The 26,731-nt window shown below is 39.0% G+C and overlaps 1 protein-coding gene across 2 annotated transcripts in view; it reads right to left on the reverse strand.

The window, feature by feature from the left end:
- The window catches only part of UTRN (utrophin), a 390,352-nt gene that overhangs the window by 198,697 nt on the left and 164,924 nt on the right, over positions 1 to 26,731 (reverse strand). The window contains exons 50-52 of one of the 2 annotated variants that reach the window (XM_063124582.1): positions 24,180 to 24,385; positions 23,073 to 23,227; positions 17,182 to 17,371 (exon numbers count right to left, since the gene is read on the reverse strand). In XM_063124582.1, coding sequence (XP_062980652.1) covers positions 17,182 to 17,371; positions 23,073 to 23,227; positions 24,180 to 24,385 — 551 coding nt within the window. Of the gene's footprint in view, positions 1 to 7,715; positions 8,311 to 17,181; positions 17,372 to 23,072; positions 23,228 to 24,179; positions 24,386 to 26,731 lie in introns of those variants that run through there. The other variant, XM_063124583.1, reaches the window with a different exon arrangement.

Raw genomic sequence — 26,731 nt, forward strand, 5'->3', positions numbered from 1 at the left:
TGTTTGTCCTCAAACCATGATCAAACAGGATAAGAGTACCTTCTTCAAAGCAAATAATGGCTTGCCACTAATTCAATTCAGAAGCTTCTCATCTCCTTCTTTCATGTGCAGAAAAATGGAGAAGGTTGCTCATGAGCCCAAGATTGCTCATTCCCGATCTTCCAAACTATCTGTGGAGGATTGGCTGAATGTGTCCGTGTCTCACGCCAGATTTAAAACCAAGCCATGGTATGGCACTAAATGAGTGAACCGTGGACTTGTGTTCTTACTTCTTCTCCATCCTCTTCTTCTCATATTTTATTTGTTTATTTATGACTCAGACTAATGTACCATTCTTCACAGAGGTATCGAAGCAGTAAACATAAATAATAATAATAAATGTATTTCTTACCCGCCTCTCCCTCTGGATCGAGGTGGTGAACAACATTGAATACAAAAATATATAAAACTGATTAAAAACACATAAAACTAATACATTATTAAAATAACAGCCAAACATCTTAAAATTTGACTAGATAGGCTTGCCGGAATCAGTCTTTATAGCTTTTCTAAATTCAGGAAGACTGTGAATCTCTCCTGGCAGACCATTCCACAGTCTGGGAGCGACAGATGAGAAGGTCCTCTGGGTAATGCTTGTCAGCCTAGTTCTGGCTGACTGAAGTAAATTCTTCCCAGAGGACCGGAGTGTGCGGGGCAGATTATATGGAAGAAGGCGATTCCACAGGTAAACTGAACCCAAACCATGTGGGGCTTTAAAGGTAATAACCTAGGGTGACCATATGAAAAGGAGGGCAGGGCTCCTGTATCTTTAACAGTAATGTAGAAAAGGGAATTTCAGCAGGTGTCAATTGAAGAGGATGAAATTCCCTTTTCATCACAACAGTTAAAGCTGCAGAAGCCCTGCCCTTTTTTGTATCTGGTCACTCTACTATAGCTAGTGTAGCTTTAACTGTTGTGATGAAGAGGGAATTTCACCCTCTTCAATTGACACCTGCCGAAATTCCCTTTTCTACACTACTGTTAAAGATACAGGAGTCCTGTCCTTTTCATATGGTCACCCTAAATAACCAACACTTTATACTTCGCCCAGAAACTAATTGGCAGCCAGTGAAGTGATTTTAAAATTGGCGCAATGGGATCAGAACTACAATAAGACACAATACAAAATTAATCAGCAGTAAACCTGCACACTCTATTGTGTACTACAAACCATAGCTGGCTGGATCACATGTCTGGGAAAGCCAGTGTGAAGAGCTAGGTCTTAAGATGACGTTTAAATGTCAAAACTATGGGGGTCATCCCAATATCAATTGTTAAAGCATTCCAGAGCATAGGTCCTGCAACACTAAATGTTCTACTCCAAGTTCATATGCTGCAATTCCCCCATCCAGCAACAAATGGTTGACAGAACTAGCAAACTGGGCAAACTAGAATTTGTGCTAACCTTAGCCATTACATCTACACTAAGCAAACCATGGTTTGCTGACAAACACGAAGGGGGAATCGTAGTGAGCTGGTTCACATGACACAAGGGTGGTTAATAAGCCATGGTGGCTTGTTAGCCACCCCCACGTATGCTGGTTCCATGCCTGCTGATTTCCCTAAGGACCCCGCTGGGTATGGATTGTTGTCCAAATCTGGCAAAGGTAGGGGGCTGGGGTGGTTAACAAACCCATGGTCTCTTGTAGGGTTGCTGGGTGGCTTGTTAACCATTCCAGCCACCCACCCTTGCCAGGTTTGGACATTGCAACAACCCATGCCTGGTGGGGGTAATTAGGGAAATCAACCCCTTATATTATGTGAAGCTGTTCAGTATAGGAGAGAAGGATGGAAGACTAGGACAGAGCATACATGCCTGAGTCTTGCTCATGTGTGATGCCATATCATGGTCTGGTGTGAAGAGGCATGGAAATTTGAGTGAGGAAGAATGGAATTTTGAAATCGTATCGCTTTGTTTGGTACTAAAGACTTTGTTTCACTAATAGAATTACAGCTTGAGTTCTCTGCAAGCTGAACAGTTCAATGTATTGTGCACATTTAGAAGTATGAAAGCATCAAATGTATTTTAAAATTTGAGCTAGTCATAAAAAGAAAAAAAATTAAGTAGGCTTTTATCAGAGAATATTTGGTCTCAGAGGGATGGCTGTGACTTTTTTCTTATTGATATTGTTTGTTGAAACAATACAATCCTAGATTAACATTATTTGCATTAAAATAGCCACTGAACTTTATCCATGGTGCATTTCATTTTATTTCATTTATCAGGGCGTAATCCTATGGTCTCTGGGAGGGCAGTACAGGGAAATAGTTTTTTTCAGACTGCTCCTCCCAAAGCCATAGACAATCCTATAGCTTCAGGAGGGGGACTCAGAGATTCAGTCACTTGCCACCTGTCTCTACCTATAAAACAAGAACTTTTCAGCTGTACAAAATGGGGTTTATGGTACCACTATGCATTGTGCTTTGTCACTAATAGCTGAGTAATGCAATTGCTTTCTCAGGTGATTTCCCTAAAAATAAATCCTATTCTTACTCACTGTCTAGAGAGGTTGTGATGCCAGGAAGGAGCAGGAGGTGGAGTAGCCACATGATAGAGTGGATCCTGACCTCTTTCCTCCCTGGGGGCCTGGTAAGCAAACAAACAAACAATATAGTACAGGTTATCAGAGGCAAGGATATGGAATTAACACTGCTGAGTAGAATGAAGTCCTTATGAAATTAAAGTGAATGTAGAAGTGTGTTCTGCATTTTTCCATCTCTAAAAATTGCAAACAGGTACTGTGTATATGCTTTTATTATTAATCCAGATGCTCAAAGAGAAGATCAGTTTGGGGAAGAACAGAAGCTATGGAAAAAGTATGTGACCACTTACAAACCTCCTTTGAAGTAAGTAAAAAATGTAGACCATTTACATGGAATATACAATGTTAGTAACATGGTTGTATTCTGTCATATTGGGGCAATTTTTGGACAAGAAGCAAAAGGCAGCAAATGGCACCAGCCATGCACAAGAGGAAGACATCAACAGACTTGGGGTAACCCTAGGATCTGTAATGCTACAGATTCTTAAACAAAATGCCCTAAGGGTGGGGGAATGCAAAAAACTGCATAAGGAAAAGGCAGTGGCTCAGAATGTTGACAGGCTGAGAGGAAAAAAACTATCAACCAGGTGAGAGGGGAATTAGAATGGAAGTGGATAGAGAAGGAGAAGAGAATATTGGAAGATTGGGAACAAGATACAGTTTTGCTCTAGATATATCTTTTTTAAAAAACCAGAAGGAGGTAAACTTGTTTCCTGTGGTAATCTATGGCGACTTCAGTCACCATAGATTACCACAGGAGAAATTCTGCAGACACTTCCTTCTAGCAAGCCCTTGAGGAAGGCCTTAGACTAAAGGACAGGCCGAAATGTGTCAGGCTTCCTGAAAATAAACATTTTGTATCCTGAGAATGTGTTTCTCTTCTTTCTGGTCTAAACTGAATTGCACTAAATCTGCTAGATGTCCAAGTTTGCAAAGACATCTGTCCTTCTCATATATCATACATTTGCCTTAGTAAAAAATCTTTATTCTTACATTTTCACCCATTAAAGTTTTCTTATTAAAATATATTCTTCAAAAACATGAGTTCTATTGCAAAAATGGGGAAAAGTAAGCATTTATATTATGCATTCATTTGAAAGCCAAAGGGAGCCTGGTGATGTTGTGTCATTTATCTTCACAACCAAGGAAGCTGATAACTCATGTAAGTTATCATGTGTCACTTCAGGACTAAGATTAATGTCATACCAGGACTAAGCTTTCAGATGTTCCCATGTACATATTTCCTAAATACGTTCACATTTATTTCATTGTAAATGTATGCTTTTCAGTGAAATATTAAATCTTTTTCAAACACCAGCTGCTTTTCCTGCCCATGTCATCTTAACTTGAAGTAACTTGGCAGTTTTTGTCACAAAGAGTAGCTACACCTAGGTGAGTTATTAGGAATTCTGGGCTCATTTGTGGTTTAAAGCCCTCACCTTTCTTTTTCTATGAAGCAGTTCTTCTTGTCCAAAAACACTGCATCTCTGCTGAACCTCACACCAATTTAGGCTCAATCATGGGAACAGCTGCTGAAACTGGTAGATGAACTCACTACTACAGGATGTGGTGATGGCCACCAATCTGGTTGGCTTTAAAAGGGGGTTGGATAAGTTCCTGGAGGCAAAGGCTATCAATGGCTACTAGCCCTGATGGTTGTGTGCTATCTCCAGTATTCGAGGCAATAAGCCTGTGTGCACCAGTTGTTTGGGGAACATGGAGGGGGGTGCTGTTGTACCCTGTCCTGCTTGTTCATTCCTGGCTGATGGCTGGTTGGCCACTGTGTGAACAGAGTGCTGGACTAGATGGACCCTTGGTCTGATCCAGCATGCGACTTCTTAAGTTCTTACGTAATATACTAAGTATGAATGCAATATTCTTCACACATTATGGGTTACGGAAGATCAGCCATCTTTGACCCCACACTGCTTCACTTCTTTTCTCTTATGTTCCAAAAGTTTCTGACAAGTCCTGAAGCACACTGGATTCATGCTAGGTATCAAGGAAGAATGAAGACCACTGTTTCATGTCTGCCTTGTAGACTGTTCGGTCTCCACCAACCAAGAACAGTTCTGATCCTCCTTCTCCACAAGTGATACCCAGTTTTCAAAGCTCCTGCCCCCGTTTGAGAATCTACATCAGGAAGGGGCAAGCTAGCATTTGGATAACACTTCCACAGTTTGTCTCAAATTATGACACTGCACCTGGGAAAGCAGTCTCCAAGGCATAAACAATACCCACAAACATGGAACGGGAAATTGATGGGAAGGGCACAGCTAAAGGATTGTGGTTCATATTCCCACTCCCACTCCTTTGCGAACTTTTGCCACATCCATGCTGGCAGGGAGTTAGATACAATAATCCCATAAACCCAGACTGGGGACCCTCCAGAAAAAAATGAATTATTATTATTATTATTATTATTATTATTATTATTATTATATCCTGCCTTTTTCCCAGTACTGAGACTCAAGGTGGTTTACAAGATTAAAACATGTAAAATTAAAACATATAAATATAAATTTACAAAAGGTAAAATAGAATTAAAACTACAGTAAAATTAAAAACATGTTAAAATTTAAAAAAACAGTAACAGTTTAAAAGGGGGGGATGATATAGTGGAGGATTGCAGAGGAGAGATCTGCAAAAAATTCAACTCCTTCCTTTAGAACAAAGGCCTTCACATTACAGGTTGATCCCTACCATGAATGGAGGGGGACCCTTAGATCAAATCCAATATCATAAATGTGCTAAGAAAATTTACCAGATATATTTTGTTGTGCAAGTAAAGGAGACAGGAGACAAAATTTCATTTATATTCTTTTTAAGAAATTTTTAGGAATACTACATCTTTTACTGCCTAGTTCTAAAAGTTATTATAATATTATCCTTACAATATTTATTAGCAATATTCTAAATTTCCAAATTATTCCCTCCCTTAATTTCAATTATATGCATTTTTACAATTCTGTTTACCAAACTCCAAGATTTTTTTAAATAAAAATTATTAATGTTTCCACTAAATCTAGAAATAATGCTAGTACTTATGTTGCTAAGCATTCTAGCTTACTAGTACTACAGCTGATGTATTTATTATATTCCTAGTATACATTTTAAGTGCACAGAATGCAGTAAAATCACAATGTTGAATAACTATAATATAAATAACAAGGACTCTTGGTCACAACCACAACGGAAATATTTCAGTTATTGGGGGCGGGGAATTTCAAACATAGAATGATAATAGTGCAATAAATTACTTCCTTGAAGGTTCCTTTTAAATTTGCAGTGTACGTTGGATTCACTTCTCTGAGCGAAAATCACTCATATATCTCTGCCTTACATTGACACCTGGTGGAAGTTGTGGGGACTGTAATGTATTTCCCAATAGCAGCTTAAAAAGAATTCTAAGCAAACTTAGAACATTTCAGATGCCAAATGAAAACAAACCCCATGTAATTTAAAACACTATTTCCTTGCCTCTAGAAAATGACAGTTTTGAACAAGAATTATATAGCCAATTAATAGTTCCAGACGATATCAATTTCTGTGTGGCAAATACAAATTGATTCCCATTTATAAAACAAAACCTTATTTTAATGTTTCATTGGGAAGAGTTAAGTTCAGTAAAACATATATATCGCTACAGACATCTGTTCTACTCAACCAATAATTACTTTTAGTATGTTAGTACTACCAGGTGGCTTTTCTTGCTTATCTTGAAAGGCTAAGGAAAAAAATCAACTTACAAACATATGCAACCACATTTGTTTACTTCATAGACAGCAGTAATATCTTATATACTTCTACGCAAATAGGAAAGACCCTGTTCCTTCCCCAACTGGAGGCAACCACCACCCTACTCAAAAGCAGCAATGACTAACACCTATGAAACCTATTCTTTTAACTGAACAAAACAAAAACTCCAAGGACCATCATGCTTTAAAAGTAGCATTGCTATAAACTGTGTAGTCGCCTGATTCACTGCATGACTTATGAAACACTTACGGAACCAACATCACCCATATGAAAAAAGTGTAAGACATAAACATTTCAGAAATCTTAGTATTCCCTATACAACTTTGAGAAACAATGAAGACTAAAAAATATTCCAAGGAATTTCTTGCCCCTTCTGCACATGCCCAATGACAGAATATGCCCCTGAATGTAAAAACTCACAGTAAATGAGTATTATTTCATTTTTATAATTTCACATGAAAGCAACAAACACAGAGATTAACCCTTGAGACAAGAGCTTCAGAAGTTCTACCAGGCGCAGCCAAGCGGTTTTCCACTCTGATTATCATCATTCCTCCATAATGTGTTGGTTTTATTTTGCTGCTGTTGTTGTAGTGATCCAAACTTAGGAAAGGAACCCACCAGTTCTCCAATATCCTACCAGAAGAGGAATCCTTGCAGTCCTTCTCTCCCTGCTGCCGCTCTGGCTTTATGACTAAGTAAGAAATGGCTGAATAATGGACTTACAGTACAGAGTATTATACTGGAAGTAAACAAACTATAATTATGTTGGTTTAGCATCTCAAAGCTTACTTTATTAAGCGGGGGAAAGCACTTCCACAACAACAGAAGTTTGGCAACAGAGAATTTGTGGAGCAAAAATTCAGGTCCAGCCCTCCCCACACCCACCTTTAAGAGCACTAAATGATAAAGTTACTGTCAAGAGCATTGGGCCATCTTGGGCTTCTTTGGAATGGAAAAACAAGTCAAAATTTATGAAACAGAGCAATTTTGCCTTTCTCCTTTTCAATTCTGTAACAGAAAAATAATGCAACGCAACACATGCAGTACTAGCTGCAAATCTGCAGAAAGCAGATACTACCTTGACAGTTTGTAAACTAAATCAAAGAATGAACTGGGATTCTGGTCAGCACAGTAATTAGAGCAGCCTTTTAAGTATGTTTTGTAAGAATCAGAAGTTCAAATGGTATCTTTTCACACATGACTAAAATAAAGCTAGCTATCAGTTTCAGTAACTAGAATTAATATTTCCAACAAAATACTTCTAATGCCTGACCTCAGAAGACCTGCTAGTCATAATGTGTTCTATCAACACGCCCGTCTAATTTGTAAGTAAGAAAAACAACAAAGTCTTGCTTTCCAGTTTCTACTCACCTTGCAAAGCTTCTGGTAACGTGGAGATGAAACTGCCATTCTCTGCAAGCGATGTAACAATACCACAACTTTCTGCAGAGATGTTCTTACCACCGCCATCATTTTAAGTTTGCCACACTTCTGAAGACACCTCAAAATTTGCATTATAAATGAAGAGCAACTATCATTTCCTCTTGGTCACTGGACAATGATTTGCCAGCTCTCTGAGCATGCTCGCTTCCAGGACAGCTTTTCCCAGTAACAGACTCAAAAGCAAAGGCAGTTAGCATCGTGTTAAAAGTACCTCTTCCTTTAAAAAGCCAAATACACACAAAAATAAAAGCTTGCCTTCATCCTAGAAGCCTGCATTTGCTCAGCAGGTCCAGTGAAAGGAAGTTGTTGATCAGACGGATATGCCTGCCACCAAATGGGGAACTACATACCACCGAAGGTTTATTAATTGATGGTTCAGAGCTGCAGAAACAAAGCAGAATTCCTCTGGGAAGACTGCCCCGACATAATCACAATAGTTCTTCTCTTGGATGTGCTTCATACGAAGACGGAGAACAGCATTCCTTCCCTCACTCTCCTCGCGCTCACACTAAAAGCAGCTCTGGCAGAGCAGTGGAGCAAGTGAATAACACAGTGTGCTATAAATCTTATGAGAAGAGCAGAGGGATACCTGCCCTAATTATATCAGCCATACGTTAAAGGCTAATAAATCACATCGCAGCAGCTCTCAAAAGCAAGATTATCTCACACAAAAGGAAGACCTGCAGGGGGCAAAACCTACCCTGTGAAAACTCCCTTAAAGCTAATTTGCCTCAAGAGCTCCCAAAGGAATATTTCTACATGTGAAAGTATAGATGTTATTATGGTGGAATTTCCAATTGGAACCTTTCCTGTGGAACGAGAGGCAACGAGGTATGATTTTCTCAAGACAGTGTATTAGTTATCGATTACTCACCCTGCCATTCCCTCCCCGCTGGGCAGGATTTTTTACAGCTTTGAATCTCAATAACAAACTCTGACAAGTAGTATCATTTAAGGCTTTCTTAGGCGGGACACTTCATAACATGGCCAATCTTTGGCTATATCAATGTAGGTTTAACAGTAAGAACATTCTACAACTGTGGCAAACTGTTACCACATACTATCACAGAGTATGTTCTGAAGGAACACAAAGCTGCAACCGTGCAGAAGCAAAGCAAGTCTAGGGCTGGTGGGATCAATGCCCAGACACCCTATGTATGCTGCCTTGAGTTGTACAATGGAAGAAAGAAAGATGGGATCCAAAATCGATAACTTCAGACAATAAGCATTTTCTATATGGCAGTAGCTTCCCCTGGTCTCAGTTCTGTGCTTTAGGGCACAACGTAACTGGATGACTGAAAAAGACAAGACATCTACTCCAACAAGCTGTCCAAAAATCAAGCCAGCCAGCCATGCTAAATATCAAAACATTCCCCACAAGCAGAGAACAGACGCACTGCAAAACAATGTATGACAAGCAAAAATGGCTCAAGCAAGCGACAACAGCCACACACTACAAGGGAAAGGAAAGGAAATCTCCAGGATCACCAGCCAATATGAACTAGGGGGGAAATTATTTAAAACCACAAACAGGATCAACAGAGAGGAATATAGCTCTAATGGGTCATCCTCAAATAGCTATAGTGGCACCTTCCCACCAGCCTACGAACTCAAGAGGCCTGATTCTCAGTTAGTGTCATAATTGCCACAGCCACTATGACTCTATCTTACACTAGTCTGGTACTGTAGAAGTGTAGAAATCTCAATGGCAGAAAGAGAAGGGGAAGAACCTCTAAAGTGGCACAAGCCAGTTGGGGAGTATTTGCATCACTCTTCCCACCTGCTACTGCAATAAGAGTCTCTCTCTCTCTCTCCTACATTACTAAACCAACATGGGAAGATGTCATGAGGGAAGCAACATCTATTTCTAACTGTGACAATCCCCCAATATCTCAGATTAATGGTGGTTGATTACTGTCGTGGGGGTGGGGAAACACACAATGCACAGTACATTATTTTCTTAAATTAAACAATGTGGAAAAACAACAGCCTGCTCTGTTGCTTATCCAGTAATCAATTGATTAAAATGACATGTGGCCAGATCCATTGTATAATCTCCCCCCGTTGAGTGCACTATTCCATAGGCCATAGAGTTCTCTGGCAGGAGCAGCTGAAAACAGCCTGGCTGCTCCTGTACAGCCGGCAGAACTTGCAATGGCTAATGTGATAGGGCCAGGTCGACTGAGGGAGGGAGGGAGCACCAGCCACGCAGAAGGACGCCAGGACTTTCAGCCGTGTTACGGGGAGAGGAGAAATATGTCATGTGGGGAGTACTGACAAAATAATGCACGGTGAGGGTGCTATTCCCCCCTCCGTTGCCTAATATGTCGTCCAAACGCAGCCACTGTGAGATCCAGAGCTACAAGCTACTAAATCAAAGATCACAGAACATTGTTTTCAGCTGGTAACTGTCCAGAGAGTTCATCACTTATGGATCGGGTAGATAAATGCAGGTGCCTGCCAACTGCAAGGGCAACCATACATGACGCAGAAAAACTGAGTCACTACTCAGGTTTTATGGGGAGATGGAATTGCTATCAGTTTTGAGGGTGACAATAAAGTTTTGCTTCATAAAAATCTAATCAGAATACTACTGGCAGCTCTGAAGTTGGAAGGGGCCAAATAGTGGAAAATCTTTGTGAGACTTTGTAGAGGATTGGATTGAGAGGGTGTGGCAGGTTGCACTTTCTGGGAAACTAACATACAAACTGAGAGTGCCAGTGGAGTAGAAAAACACAACACATTCATGAACAAGTGTTACTCTTTTATTATCTGTGCCAGTAAAGCATGCTCACCTTCCAACTGGCCTAATCAGCCACAGCTCATGTTTTGGAAGGACACTTTTTGACACTTCTAGAATAGCCTGGCTTCACAGAAGACAGAAGGACCTGAACTTAGAATTTTCTAAGCCATGTGGTGAAATCCAATTGTGTCCATCCACTGATGGAACAGCATCTGCCAGTGAAGCAGATCCTCCCTCTGCTGCACCAAAACGATGCCCAGCCCCTATTTGCTCTGGAGGACAAATTCAGCAGAAAACAAATTCTTGGAGATGGGAAATGCTTACTCTTTAAATCAAACTTAAACTTATTTTACTACTTTAACATAAAATGCATCATTTGCCAAATGGTCCCATTTATTGTCCCATTTGGGATATTTTTGAAATTTATAGAACATTCCTATTCATATTTATTAAAGAATTTAATAAAAACCAAGGCTTACACCTACAACTCTCAGCATGCCTTGGGCGGAACTCCCAGCATGCCTTGGGCTGGAGGCCAGACTTACTGGCCTTTGGCAGCCATTGTGAGTGCATGGGCGGGTTGCCGCTGCATGTCTTTCACAACCCCGACTCCTAACGTTGGTCTCAAGCAGTCAATCCAATTCCACATAAAAGGAAACAACCCACATAAATGGGCTGCATCCATTTGCGGTGCCTCCTCCCACCCTCAGTGTGGTTTTAAAATAGTAACTAAATACAACAGCATGACTTTGAGGGACCAAACATGCTCAAATGCACTCTGTCCTGATATCGCTGTTTTCTCAGAATCTGGGGGAAGCAAGTGCACAGCCTTTGCCCTTAAGAGGGAGGGAGGAAGGGGAGGCACTCTGCGCATGCCCAGAAACAGACCTGACAAAAGGGAGGAATTGCCTGGCCCAGCCCTTCAGTACAGGCTCCTGATGGAGCACTTGGTGGGTGAGAAGTGCAGGACAAAGTAGGATTGGGTGCGTTCACTGACAGCCGCTTACCTCCCCTCCTCAGTGATGCTACTCCTCAACGCTCTTTTGTGGAGCAGCATCAGCAACAAGAGGATGTCTCAGAAGACACGGGCACCTGCGGGCTGCCAAAGGCATGCTGGGAGGTGGAGTACTGATATGTAGAGTGGCTGATTTAAAATAATGTGTGAGCAAACCAAGACACTATCTCTCAATCCTAACTCAGCTCCCACTTTCCTGACCTCTCAATAATAGTCTTTGTTCTCCGTCTACCTGACTTCCTCCAACTGCCACTCACCTCACCCACCATTCCATTCTAGCCTCAGCTACGTATCAGCCATTCCTCCATTTGCTTTTCTGTTTCAATGATATAATCATAAAAATCATAAACTTTATTCAGTAATTCCTGCATCTGTCTTGGAATGTTGTGATTTAGTTTTGACGGGGGGAAGAACAAAGCATTAAAAAACTCATCAAATTAAAAGGCCTTGAATCATCATCATCATCATCATCATCTCACTTGGCACTGGAAAGCCATTAATGCAGTCACTAGGCGAGACTGCCTGGGAAAAAGAAATCCACAAGTAGGGTGCCACAACTAAGAAGACTGGCTCTCCAGTTGTCTTCCACCACACCTCAGATGGTGCTCAAAAATTAACACATTATTCAGAGACCTAGGCTTACACCTACAACTCCCGGCATGCTTTGGGTGAGAGAAAAGACTTATCGGGCTTCGGCAGCCATCATTTGGAAGTGGGTCTCCATCCTTGGTCACATGTTGCTAGGCACCATTGGGAGCAGTAGGGGAGGAGGGTGCAGCTCCAGGACTGTCACCAATGGCAATTAATTAATTTATTTCTTACATTTATACACTGCCCCATAGCTGAAGCTCTCTGGGTGGTTTACAAAAGTTAAAAACAATAAACATTAAAAACAGATATACAAAATTTAAAACCACCAAAAGTATAAAAACAATATCCATTTAAAACAATTCAGTAATGACCGAACTAACCATCAGTCAGTCAGCTGCCGGTTCCCTCATGACCTACCTACAGGCACCTATTGCACAGTGCAGCATGGACTGGCTCAGCCAGACTTTACTTCCTGTGATCCTCAGTGGTAGGACTCCCATTGGGAAGTCGGCACTGTGACGAAAAGCATGCTGGGAGTTGTAGTTTTTGTTTACTTGTGGGGACAAATAATATCATGGTGACACCCCCACGTGCCAGGGGTGAGAGAGAAAAAGGAATGGATTTAATTTGTTTTAAAGTTACATCATAGGTCTAGCACCCCTGGTGTAGATAAAAAAAATCAATAAGATCACAGTTTAAAATTCCTTTCACCAGGGTGCCAAGAAAACTCAGAATGTCATCTTCTCGGGCTTTACCCAGTTTTCATCAGCAATCCTCAAAAAATATTTTCTTTAAAATGTTTTCTCTAATATATTTCATATTCACATTCAACTGGACACCTTTTCCTCATTCTAATTCCTCCTGAATTCTATGGCATATACAGGAAATCAGGTCAACACTAACCCCTAGGATAATTGCAAGTAAAGCTACAGAGATTTTCATGTGTTGCTCTCAGGTTCGCTAAGTAACTGGAAACCAAGGCACTAAGACATAACGTCTGCACAACCTTTAAAAAAATTATGAAAATATCATAATCCTTTTTTTTTTACTTTTTTTTTGCGCTTGTACTGTGCCCTATTTTCTTGAACTTCCCAGCCTGTGAAAAATTGCATGTATGCATGCCTTTCAGTGCTTTGAATTGTAATGCATGACGCAAGGCATTGTGGGAAATGTTGAAGTGCTGATTCATGATATAAACAGAAAAAAACACTCATAAAGGTAGATTAAAAGACAACTATCCTTGTTATTATTTTCTGCCTAATCAGCATACCCTTTGGCTTATCTTCAAAACCTGAAAATTAAATGAACCTCCCAAAGGGGAGATGGAAGATATTTAAACAAATTACAGATTATTAAGATCAGGGTGTGACTTGAATGACAAACCAACCATGGCAATAGAACAGAAATAACTATAGTTGATGGGTTTTCCTTTGGAACACATAAAAATACATTACACCTTTTTAAAAAATTAAAAATAAATACATATAACCAGTCATGTTCTCCTAGTATTTGTTATAAGAACAAGATAGGATACAATAAACTATCAACATAGCCAATCTAGGCAGAGTATTTTTGTAGCATACAAAGTACATATTGCTCTTAAGATGCTGCAAATATATATCTAATAAATAGCTAGAAATGTTTTACAAGAAATAAATCAGTAGATGTGAGAATCTACATGAAGTAACTACAACCTACCAGCTCAAATACTTCATTCAGCTATTCGGTCAAAATCAAGCTAGAATAAAATTAAAAGTATCCATGAAATAGAACTTGCAAAATTTACTAACATACTTTAATATGTATTATAATTTGGGGAAAGTATAGTTCTTATCCTATGGTATGGTGACATTTACAACAGTTTGTTACTGATATTTTTACCATGAAATGTTTGGGTGAAAAAGTACGTGGCAGATTTCAATTTTCCTCCACAGAAATCATCAACATGTTATCAAACCACATAATACATTTGCAACAAAAATGGCACTTTGCACTCATTTTCTTTTGCACAGTGAAGAATGCAAATAATTGCTTTGCATTTGTAACAATTAATGTTTTTGCAGATACAGGAAGACATGATTCGCCTTGCTACATCAAACCAATCTATCTAGTTCAAAGCTCTAAACCTGTTCGGATTATATTTGTTCCTGGGTAAGATATTTTATTCTTGAAGAAGAAACTAAGCCTCCTCCCCACAAGAAGATGTGAACTAAATGTGAATCTGAACTGAATCTTATTTGAATGAAGGATCTCCTAAACTCAGCAAGATAGAATGTGCTTATCTTCAAAAGCAACTAGCTAGATTGGCCATTCCAAGGTAAACAGTGGCCTCAGAATATGGGGGTCTGAAGAAGGACAAAGTCCTAAGAATTAAGAAACAAATTCTTGTGGCAAAAGTTATTTGTTGTAGCAAAGTGCCAGGCTATCAAATTTTATTTTCCTGACATAGTGTACCATTCAGATACTTCCCTTCCCTTTCTTTTTAATATGAAAGTAATGCTGGACTTCTCAAAAGAGCAGAAACAGCCCCAGGTTTTGCCCAAATTTAAGCTGTTGCACTGTGCAACCTGAAAGGTCCCCCCTGGAACTCTTTCTCATATCATCAGGAATACTAGTGCACGTGGTCTGCAAATTGGGACTACAGCATTCAAAGGAATAATAAAGGAGCACCTCTGGGATCATGCACCATTCCATTCACACCTATACAAGCATCACTGCTCCTAGCAACCACTTCAGTTAGTTGTGCATTCTAATGACAGTGCAAGGGAGATTGTTATAACCACAGAATGAGAAATTAGATGTGGAGAAGGAGACAGGAACAGAGTAGTCACTTCCTATTTGTCACCACAGGCAACTGAAGGGTCACTCAAGAAGTGAGAAAACGGCTTGCCAGAGAACCAGCAACCGTGCCTTCATTATTTTTGTTCTCTTTACCAATAGAAAGCCTGGATAGTTGTGCATTAGACACACGCTATGAAAGAATGCTTGCATTGTCAGTTCTGCACATTTATGACTAACAAGTACTTGCTCACTAAAAGCAAATATAACTTTGTGGACCATCAAAAGATTTTTGCCTGATGTTGTCGCTGCATGCACATGCTTGACCTAGCCATTATGCATTTCCTCTCATTTATTTGTTCGGTGGGAAATAATATATAATAATAGATAACGAAGGGAAATTATTCAAGGAGAAAATGTATTAAAATAGTTGGTTGAGGTGAAAGTAACTATGAAGAGTTGGCATGATGTAAATAGGACAAGGAAAAGATTTCATAATTAGAAGGAACATAATAGAACACTTTAAAGGAAATGTTGCATATTTTAACTATAGTATTCAAGCCAACTGGAGCTTTAAATCTAAAGGTACAACTTCTACATTGATATTCGTATTAATATATTTTCCCTTGGCTTCCCAAATGTTCTATTAAGCAATTATGTTGCTCCCTTCAGCAGAAGCAAGAAAAAATCAACAACTTTCTATAGAATTGCAACAAGGTAAAGGAAGCAGATGAGGGTTGTCCTTTTGCATCCAATATCTCAGTGATAAGATTATAAACAAATATTTAAAAGTTATGGTATGTTGAGAGACACACATTCATTTTCCAAACAGTTTTTAAAATGCACTTGAATCATTTTGAAACAATTTAGGTCCAAAACCTATATTGCAATTTACTTCCAGCATTAAAACATTAGGGTTAGCATATTCTAAATTCCTCATCCTTTCTGTAAGTGTCATGGCCACATTTGTTAAAGCATTTTAATAAGTTGTAGCAGCTATGAGTTGAAGTCTCATCTGTTTGGTGGTGGGCAGGCGCAGAAGTTCTCTGGAGCAATAAAGACATTGGGCAATCTACAAATCTTATTTGATAAAGAATAGCTGCATTACAATTACGTATTTTCAAAACAGCCAGAAACAAAAAAGGGAAGACACCACTAAAAATAATTGCTTTTATAGTTTCAATAGTGTGAACCCATAGAGACCTATTTATGAATCACAGAAAAAAGTATTGTTGACTTTCCCCACTCTTTTGCTTATGTATTTAAATGTTGGTCATCCTTCAAAAAATGCATGACATATTGACCCTGTTCAGGCAACACACTAAGCCATGGTGGTTAAACATTTTGAACTAAACATTATGGCTTAGCATGTCATGTAGCATGTCATAAACCATGGTTATGTAGCTATGGTGGCTACATAATCATGGTTTAAACATGCTCACTAACCATTTTCTGCAATAGGGTTAGAGGCCTAACCATGGCTTAGTGTGTTGTCTGAACAGGCCCATTGGGTTATGTTTTTTCAACAGAAATTAATGACACCTGAAAGGGGGAGTGTACGCCCCACATTTAATAAAGAAATGCAAGTTGGCTCAGAGTGCTTTGCTTTCTGCTGCCAATCAGACTTTGGGGGAATGGGCTTCCTTGCTAGCAAGTAACAGCAAAGGGAGAGTCCTCATAGGAGCTCATGCTAATTGGCCAGAAAAGCTTGGTTACTGCTTCCTCTCTATCTTGTTTATGACTTCCTTCCAAGGAAAAGAAGGGGAGGGGAAAAACACGAGTGCTCCAGACAGGATTCTTCTTGAAGCATTGATTAGGCTCATGTGAGATAGGGAAGATCGCATGAGACACCAGTTCTGGATTTGCAGCATCCCTAACTAAAAAGTATAGAAATGCTTTTAAAGTTACCAACCAGCTCCAATAGGGTAGAAGGTTTAAGGAATACTTTTCAAAAATACTGTAGCTTAAGTCCTGATTCGTTAAACAAGGTGTGTGGTTTATGGGGAAATATTTGCTTTGTGGGGGGTTTCTTTGAGGTGGGCAAGTGTCTTTCCCCCTCTCTGATGGCATTCCATTGCTATGTGAAGACCTTTCCTTTTCAGCAAATATTCCACCTGCCAATCTGTTCAGCTTTTAAATTTCCCTGGTACTTTAGTCTCAGCATGTTTTATCTGCTGCTTTGTCTTTTGACTATTAATTGCATTTTATTATTTCATTTACGAATAAACACAAACACAACATATTTTAATTAACAATCCTGGTCTTACCTCTACCTGTTTTTTCAATTCCATTCCAGAAGTGCTGTCCTGAGCTGCAGGTTCCCGTTGTGATGCATCTGCAAGGACATTAACTGTAGCTTCTGCTTCTTGTATCCACTTGAGGAAACTTTCAAGGTCTTTGAGCAAGGCATGTACTGTCTTCAGTTCAGCTTCCAAAGCATTCTGCCTACTACAAGTTCTGGAGAAGGGAAGGGGGAAAAATGACAACGGTGACCTCAGAAATTGCAAAAAGTATCCATAAGTGTAAGGCAGAACTGTTGACATGCATTTACTTTCTCTGTTATGCCACAGCTTCTGGAAATTCGATCTGTATTCATTTATATGTAAACATGCTAAAATGCATAAAAATTATTCTAGAAAGCTGAGCAATTCTGTGCATGCCATAAGTAGATGCGATACTTCAAGTACAAGAAACTTAACTGTACACTTTCAGGAGAATGTAAGGAAACAAGTGAACAGTTTTTCACAGTGAACGAAAACAACTCCCTAAAATGTCATATACAGTACAAACCACAATGCTGTTAAAAAAAATGGCACAGATGGTATTCATTTTATCACTTACATGGGAGACTGTAACCACTCATACAGGATTGGGGGGGGCGTAATTTATATTTGCGTTTCTTTTGTATTGCACTTGTTTTCTAAATTGAGTGCCCATAGGTCCTACTTTACAGGAGGCAGCCCTTTATTTGTAGGTGTCCTCTACAGCTGGTCCAAAATAGGGCAGAAAGTCTATAAAAAGAGACTGGCCAATGTGATCATACTATGTCAGTACTCTTGCCAGTCCATTTCCAGGTCCAATTCAAAGTGTTGGTACTAACATTCAGAGTCCTAAATGGATTGGGGCCAGGCTTCCTGAAGGATCATCTCCTCCTGTATATATCTGCTTTGGACCCTAAGATCAGCTTCAGTGGTCCTTCTCCAGGAGCCCCTGCCAAAGAAAGTGAGGTGGGTGGCTACTGTGAAAAAGGCCTTTTCTGCTGTGGCACCCCGTTGGGAAATGTGCTTCCCAGAGAGGTTCACCTGGCACTTATATTGTGCCCATTTCAGCACCAGGTGAAGACCTTTTTATTCTCCCAAGCATTTTAGTTTTTTAGTTTGTTTTTATCTGGTATTGTAAATTAAATTTTTGCACTGCTGCTAGCTTCTCTTTGGTTATTTTTATTGTTATATTGCAGTTTTAAACTTTTATATTGTATTTTATCGTCTGTAATTTATTGTCTAGTATTTTATAGTTCTAATTGTTTTAAACCACCCAGAGAGCTTCAGCTATTGGGTGGTATAAAAATGTAATAAATAAAGACATATATTTAAATGGCTATCCAGTTCACATCCAGTTTGAAGATCAAGCACCATAAAGAAGAGACCATGAATTTGCTCAATGATAGAACACCTGGATGGCAAACTGAGTAGGCATGCAGGTCAGTCTTCTATATGCTGAGATGTATTTTATTTTTATTTAAATTATAGTAATGATTTCTACATTACCATCTGTCCAAATAACTTAGTATATACCAATTTGATGCAAATATGTATCATTTTTGGTTCTCTTTCTTGATATGTTTCTCTTTTGCGGCAATGCATAAGTTGACAACTTCATACCCAGAGTATGACTTGCCTAAATATTGCTTAAATATTTGCAGTTCTTTTGCCTTTGGCTGACTTTCATCTTTCCAAACTGAGACAATCTCATACACCATGTTCAACTCAGAAAATTTAGTTTTTGTAGATTTTTCTACTGATAATCTTTTGGTACCCTGAGAATATATGTCAAATCTGTATTTAAAAACAAACAATCAAATATTTTCCTGCCAGCAATCTACAGGAAGCAAGTGCCAAATTGCAAAGTCATGGATTGCAAAAACTATGTGTACAATGGGTGTATTTTTGAGAAACAAAGAAACAATGAATATATCATGTTTCAAATGGTAAAGATCTGGTTTTAAAAAGGTAGCTGCCATTTGGCTCATATTTAATGGCTTATCGCCCTTAAGATGCATTAATCTAGGTTTTTTCCATCTTCCGTGTCAAGAACTTTGCTCTGCAAGTCACAACTCAGAGTTAGTTCTATGAGCAAGATTTATGTCATCCCAAAACATTTTCATCCAGAGGGTATTAGGGAGGATTTATTATGTGCAGCCAAAAGGAGGAAAATAAAAATGCTTATACAAATTGAATTTGTTGTTAGAGTGGGCTAACAAGATTGTAGTGCCCAATAAGATCTTTTCAGCACTTAACCAAAGGTAATTGAGATCACCACACACAAAAAAGTCTTAATATAATTATTGTCTTGCAATAAAAAAATTCTTTGTGCCTCACAACAATCAATTTGTGGAGTCACTATCTGTGCTAAATTGGGACCTGGGCCAATGTGTGCATATATCTAAATATGGGTCCTACTGGCCCTCTGTATGAACTGCAACATAAAATCATATAACCAGAGCCACAGTCCCTGCAACAGTTATTACATCTTAGTACACATCATGTCATCAATATTGAATTGGTACCTGCTACACCACTACAATAAAGATTTATTGTGCTTCCAGCTTGGTTACAATTAACAATCCTATTATAGTGGTCCTGTTAACCCTGAAAAACATTCCATTCAACAAGTGCCAAAATTGCTATCTGCATGAGCACTATCAAGACATTTGTGTGTGACAAACTAATAAAGCAGGGTTTGCTCAGTCAACGTTAAAAAAGTTAAAGTCATTTGTGTTAGTGCCATATGCATATTTACCTAAGAATAAATCCCACTGAATTCAGAGGGAGTTACCTCCAAGTCAACATGCTTAGGGCTCAGCTGCAGGAAACCCTCATTTGGGGGTTTGGATCAAAAACTCTGCCAAGACAGCTAACCCAAAACTGATGAAGAGAATAAGAACATAAGAGCTGCTTTGCTGGACCAATGGCAAAAGTCCATCTAGCCCAGAACATTGGTCAGCAACATGGACAGAACCACATTCACTTTGTCACCAGCAAATGGTAGCCAGAGGTATACTGCCTGGAATACTGCCTGGAAATATGGAGATTCCCTTTTCAGTACTACAGCAGTTTAATTAGCTTTTCACTTTGATTCCAAGATCTCTTCCCTGTGTAGTCATAGCCAATTCAAAGACAAAAGTATGTCAATAATTGACTGGTAACAGAAGAGATTCAAACCTATTCATCTTTGGATAAATATCAAGGATCATGACAAGGATCAATGAAATATCAACTTCAATTATATTAGCTGCAGTTTTACAGAACTCAAAAAAAGTTGATAGTGGTGGGTGGGGCGGGGCAGGGGTGTAAAGCAGCACAATAGCAAAGCAACAAAGAGATTCTGGGTCAACTATGGATAGTACGCCTTAAGTAAAAATATGTTTAAAAGACAGAATGAGTATTTAAAAATATATATAATCATTTTGGCCTCTGCCCTCATCAGTAGCTGTAACGTTAAATGGATACCAAAGATGGCAGTTTGGAATGCTGGAGATGAAAATTCCAAAGGGGGGAAAACAGAGGTGAGAGTGCTGGAAAGCTTATGAATTCTCCTCCAGGTTAAGGCCATTTGGACTAAGAATTCTGAGACTGTAGATCCAGAAATTTTCCTTCTGTCAAGCATGTAAGTGTCCTTTGTTCATTTCAAAACAACTGTAAGTTTGAATGGCTGCGTACACAAACGCTAATCCACACTCAGTGATTGAGTGTGGTTTCTTTTTGAACTGTGGGTTATTTGCTGAACCGTGGGTTATTGTGTTGTCTGAACATAGCCAGGGTAGCTTGTTAGCCATGCAGTGTGGCTTAACAATCCTGAACAACCAACAACAAACCATGGATCTTAATGAAGCTTTACTTAAATAAGATAAATAAGATGCAGAAGATGCAGAAGAATGATCCAGAAACACTAGTTTCCACCTCAGACTAATAGCTACATGTAACAATTGATGGCTATGGATAGGAAAGCATATCCCCATGTGCATTGTAAATTACAAAGTTCAATGGGGCCTAGATGAACATCTGGGACCTAGATGATGATCTGCATCTGCATTGACTATGTATACATATAGACCCTTTTCAGACAACATTCTAAGCCACAGTGGTTAAGCATTTTGAGGTAAACATTATGGCTTCACGTGTCATGTGAACCATTCCTCATGTTGTCTGAACAGGCCCATAGACTACTTCCCATACATTAAATCTGCCTTATGGTTTGAGATATTTTTAAAAAAAGGCATGCTTTTCAAATGACAGTATCCTTCTCCACTATAATTCTCAGGAATTGATCTATCTAACTGTCATTGGGTTGTTTTTGCTTTTTTAAAAACTGCTTGCTCACTTTTGTCTTCAAAGACTGTTCTATGCTTAGCTTCATTTAAAATAAATTTAAGTGCACTGTTCCCATCACTGAGCCCCAATACAAATTACTTCATGCTGAATCACCTCAAAATAATTGGCCAGATTTTTAACCTTCAAACTTTCATGCCAAAACAAATTAGACATATTCTGTACTATTCTAACATCATCTGCTAAGTTACTTCCAAAATGCTAGAATATCATTATTTTGCAAGAATTATTCAGTAAATTAAGAATGAGTACAACTCTGTTTTATTCAAGGGTCTCTAGTACTGTGAAGTGTATGCTGCTTGACTGATGATTAGTAACACATACATTTCAAGCCTGGAATGTTTTAAAATTCATGCAGAAATTCCAAGATCATACTCCAGTGGAAAGAGAGTTAATATCCAAAAATCCGAAATGCTAACAGACAGAAGGAAAAGATGAGAAAGATTCTCAGGTCTTAACACAATGAAAATGACAGAACTAACAGAATATGTAGAGTCATGAAAAAGGAGACATGAAAACAAACCATCTACACATCTCTAGAGGAAACCTTTTTCAGGCTAAAATAAAATTGTTCAAGGTGACAAAGAGAGCAATAGCTAGAGGCAGAAAACATATATTACACAAAGAGGAAATTGAGACCGAACAGAAAAAAGTTTATTTTCAAATTGGAAAAATCATTAACTCTATTCTTTTCAGGATCAGACAGGGAGCTTCTGTAGCTTGAAACAGTAAAAATAGAAGCAGCAGAACAATTTCTCAAAGAGTAATCCAGACCTCCCTCCAGAAGGCTTTCTTTGAGGGGATTATCAATGTGGGAAAGGAGGTGGATCCGTGAAACTGTCCGTTTTCACAATGCTTATTAAGGGCTTTTTAAAGGATGTAGCCCTTAGGGATATCCAACTATGTTGCATACCCCATGACCTCTTTGTTTGATTATCAAGTTCCAGTAACTTTTTAAGGCAGAGGAAGTGGAAACACACACATAAATGCTTGATTCCTTTCAGGCAAACAATGGAAAGTTTGTGCATCCTACTCTGAGATGTCAATACAGAGCCAAATCTGATTGGCACCACAGCATTGTAACATCATTACATTTACTACACGATCCCTGATTGGCTTACAACAATGGCACAGTAATGAATGCAGTACTGTTTACAGCTCTCTCTAGAAAACATGGCACCAAAACAGCAGACAGGGTGAAGCAGTGGCACTGAAGAGGATCAATACCCTCCACTATTCTGACCTAAGAGTACTACTTTAGACACAAAAATAAAAAGGAAGAACACAGAATCTGTGAAAGTACTTCTCCCAGTTCAGGAGACTACATAACATGGGCCAGGAAAAGGTAGAATATGTCTACACACACACACACAATATTGGGGTGGGCAATTTGTGGGCCTCCAGATGTTTGACTTACATTAGCCCTAGCCAGCATAGCCAAGAGTGAGGTATGATACGAGTTGTAGGCCAAAACATCTGGAGGCCTCAAGTTGCCCACATCTGCTCTAATATAAATATATTTGAGTAACACAAAATGTGTTTGTACATACCTGTGTTTCAGGTTAATCCATGAGGTATTCAAATGATCCATAATTTCCTTCACCTTTCTTGTATCATCACCATTGTAGTCTTGAAGAAGTTTATTGGACAGATCATTGAATGTACTCATCTTTACATCTCCTTTATCTAGCTCTTGTATTAACATCTAAGAAACAAATTCATAGTAGTTAATACCTGTTAAGCAAAGAAATATGAAAGTAATGAAAGCATCATAGTAAAACTGAAATCCAAAAATCTTCTCTCATACTTTGGCTACACTATTGGACTTAAATCCAACATTGTAAACTACCTGGAAAAGGTGGGGAGGACCAGAAGAAGGCAAGGAGGATCTGCTTCACTGTTCCTTATTTCATATATGAATTTAATCCAAAGGGACAGTGGCAACCTAGGGGTTACTCCATTGGTAGCCTATCGCATATTTTGCAATGGGAAGAAGGTGGAGGTAATCCCTTTCCCTCCTGCATACTAGGCAGAATCTACTTTAATTTGAATCAGAGATGTACGAATTCTAGAGATGTTGAAAGTCATCCTTCTCCCTTACCAGCCTTGACTGCACTTTGAGGTAGCTCCCACAGCAGTTTCTCAAATTCCCAAATGTGCCCATCCAAAAAGAGGGGGGGGGGGCTCGTATACAACAATATGAAAAGATTGTGGTGTGTTCTAGTATTGTTGAAGAATCCTGCCTCAATGAAAACACTTGAATGAAATACTCTCCAGAACATACTGAAATCCTGAAAGTCATTCATTTCTTGATATAAAATTTTAGTACATGGTGAGATGCAACGTATTTATTGCCAAGGAAGTACACATGCACTTTATTAATCCACTACTCTCCCAAAACAGTTAATTTCCTATGAGCAGTGAGAGTTTAGGTGAAGCAACATTCAGTACCCTCTTGCAATTTGTACCAGAATAGCTTAGAACACATCCTGTTTTAATTTTTGTGAACCACCCAGAGAGCTTCAGCTATTGGGCGGTATAAAAATGTAATAAATAAATAAATAAATAAAATCAGCTCTGATGCAGGAGCAAGAATTTAAACTGGACTCATGAATTCACATTCTGGAAGTCAAATTAGGAAGCGTTTTTGAACTCACTTTGTTTTCAGAAATCTGTTTGGTCAGCTTTTCTTTACGAGACTGTAAAAGAGCATGCAGATGGATCTCATATTGTCCAATTAGCTTCTCCATTTCTTGCTTCTGGTCATCCCACTTCATGCTGTCAGAAAGCATGCGTCTTAACTGCTGTTGACGTACTTCCACCCCATGCTGAGTAGTATCCCACTGGTTCTTCACTTTCTCCACTGAAAAAGACAAAGCAGAAACATATTAACCATACACAAATGTTTTGTGGATATTGCAGCAGTATCAATGATAGTAGCCATTCAAGAAGCACTTGAACCAACCTTGAGTCCTGAATACGCTGTTATATACAACACCTCTTATATACTTCCCTGTTCAGGGAACAGTGGTTGTATTCCCTTCAATTCATTCTCTCTGAGCTACATGTTACACTTGGTATGTAGCTGAGGCGAGTCTTTTTTTAAATATAGTATAAATGTGCATGGCCCCAATCCGGAAAAGGACCACTGTTAAATCTTCCCCACCACAGACACAGATTTTCCCCCTGAATTCCACCCATGGTTTTTTTTTTTTAAAGAAGTATCTACTGTCATCAATGGAGGTTTTTTTTCTTAATTCCACCTGGGGGGGGGGGGGGAAGGGAATTTTCAGGAAAATTCAGTGAGGGGGAGGTTTAACCCTCCCAGAGCACAATGGTCCAGATCCAAAATTGGGGATTCCTCACGTATACTAGAGCTTAAAAAAAAAAAAATCAAGCCTCAGCTACATGCTACTTAATTAGAGTAATATCTAGTCTCTCTATCTATCTCTGTGTGTGTGTGTGTGTGTGTGTCACACACACACACACACAAAGACTATAAGCAGAGAAATATGTTCCAAACTGCCACTGGAAATCCCAACCCCACCAGGCCTAAGTTGGTTCAAGAATCTGAAGAGGCAATGGACTTCCCACAGCCTAAGATACTGTCCCATGCTTAGCTTGTTTTTCTTGATCCCGGTTTCTGTTATGAGACCTGAGAACTTCAGGCTTCAGGTTGTAAGCTGTAACTGTGACATATTAAACTTCCAAACATATTTTAAGTAATCAGCCATGTATACATCCATTTCAGCATTCTAGCTAGTATGTAAAAATACTTTAACCACTGGTAGTGGACCTAATGTACCTTTTAGGAGACATGTACAAATGTCACATTTTCAGGCTCTAATAATCAGAGTACCATGAACCACCGATATATGAAATTCAGATTTTGTGATGGTGGGAAAATATCTTTACCAAGTTGGGGCATACTTTGAGTTCCTAATTGTGATGAGAAATAATGTGAATAACAGTAAAAAGTATACCATGCCACTTTGTTAGCTCTATATATTGTTTGTGTAAAGCTTTTGCTTCTTACTACCATTTTTTCTGAACATTAAGAATCCAAGTTCTATAGCTTTGTACACAATCTTTACCATGGAAAACTACTAGATACTTTGTTACAACATATAGAGGAGAGAAATTGAACACACCCACCCACACACCAGGATTCGTATAATCATGAGTTACATATGCATATGTACGTATTCAGCTTGTGCTGTGTGCACACATACAAACTGACAGTTTAGTGAGAAAGCACATATGCATCTTAAATACCTGCCATAATTATAATAAGAGACTTTTTATGCTTGGATATGAATTGTCAAGACAGCAGTTGATGTACACAATTGTTTAAGGCTTACATTTATCAAAAAATATTTAGTTTGTTTTAAGTAGATTCTAAATGGGATGTTGGTACCATTTTTGACAAATAACTAGTCTAATTCCCTTCTCGTGACCAGAGTGAAGGTTCTGACTATTGCTACCCATTTTATACAGCATTTTTATTGCTGTTATTCAGAAATACAACTGAGCAACTAAATGGGCTTGTGACCCTAACACTCAACCATGCCAGTATTTCTCACCCATCATTTGAGAGATTCTTGTCCATGATTTATTAATCTGATGGAGAAAAATAGAGCACCTTATACAGTCATGTAGAGATTATTACTTGATATTGATGGCTAAGCTCAACCTACAATATCAGAGGCAGTAAGCCTGTATACACTAGTTGCTGGGGAACATGGGTAGGAGGGTGTCCTACTTGTAGGTCCCTGGTCGACAGCTGGTTGGCCACTGTGTGAACCGAGTGTTGGACTAGATGGACCCTTGGTCTGATCTAGCAGGGCTCTGCTTATGTTCTTCATCTCAGAATGTTAAACAAGATTCTCTTCATGCATAGTCAGAATTCAGGCAAGTTTACCATGCGAGTCTTCCTTTTTCACAACAAATATGCTTTTCCTAGTTTATGTATTTCCAGTCTCATGTATGGAGAACTTAAAGTAATTTGCCTACCTTTGTGGCCATGGTTAAGATTTCAGGAGCAGGCTGCATAATCATGAAACCTCCCTTCTGCTGTGCAGATTCAAACCTTAACTGTTTTACATATGTTGTGTTCCCAGAATGTACTAGCAGACACACACACCCATTTTATCCACACAGTCTTAACTTGCCTCTTAGGTCTCCATCTTGTTGAGAGGGGCCATAGCTC

The sequence above is a fragment of the Elgaria multicarinata genome, chromosome 4 (genome assembly GCF_023053635.1).
Source record: "Elgaria multicarinata webbii isolate HBS135686 ecotype San Diego chromosome 4, rElgMul1.1.pri, whole genome shotgun sequence".
Lineage (NCBI taxonomy): Eukaryota > Metazoa > Chordata > Lepidosauria > Squamata > Anguidae > Elgaria > Elgaria multicarinata.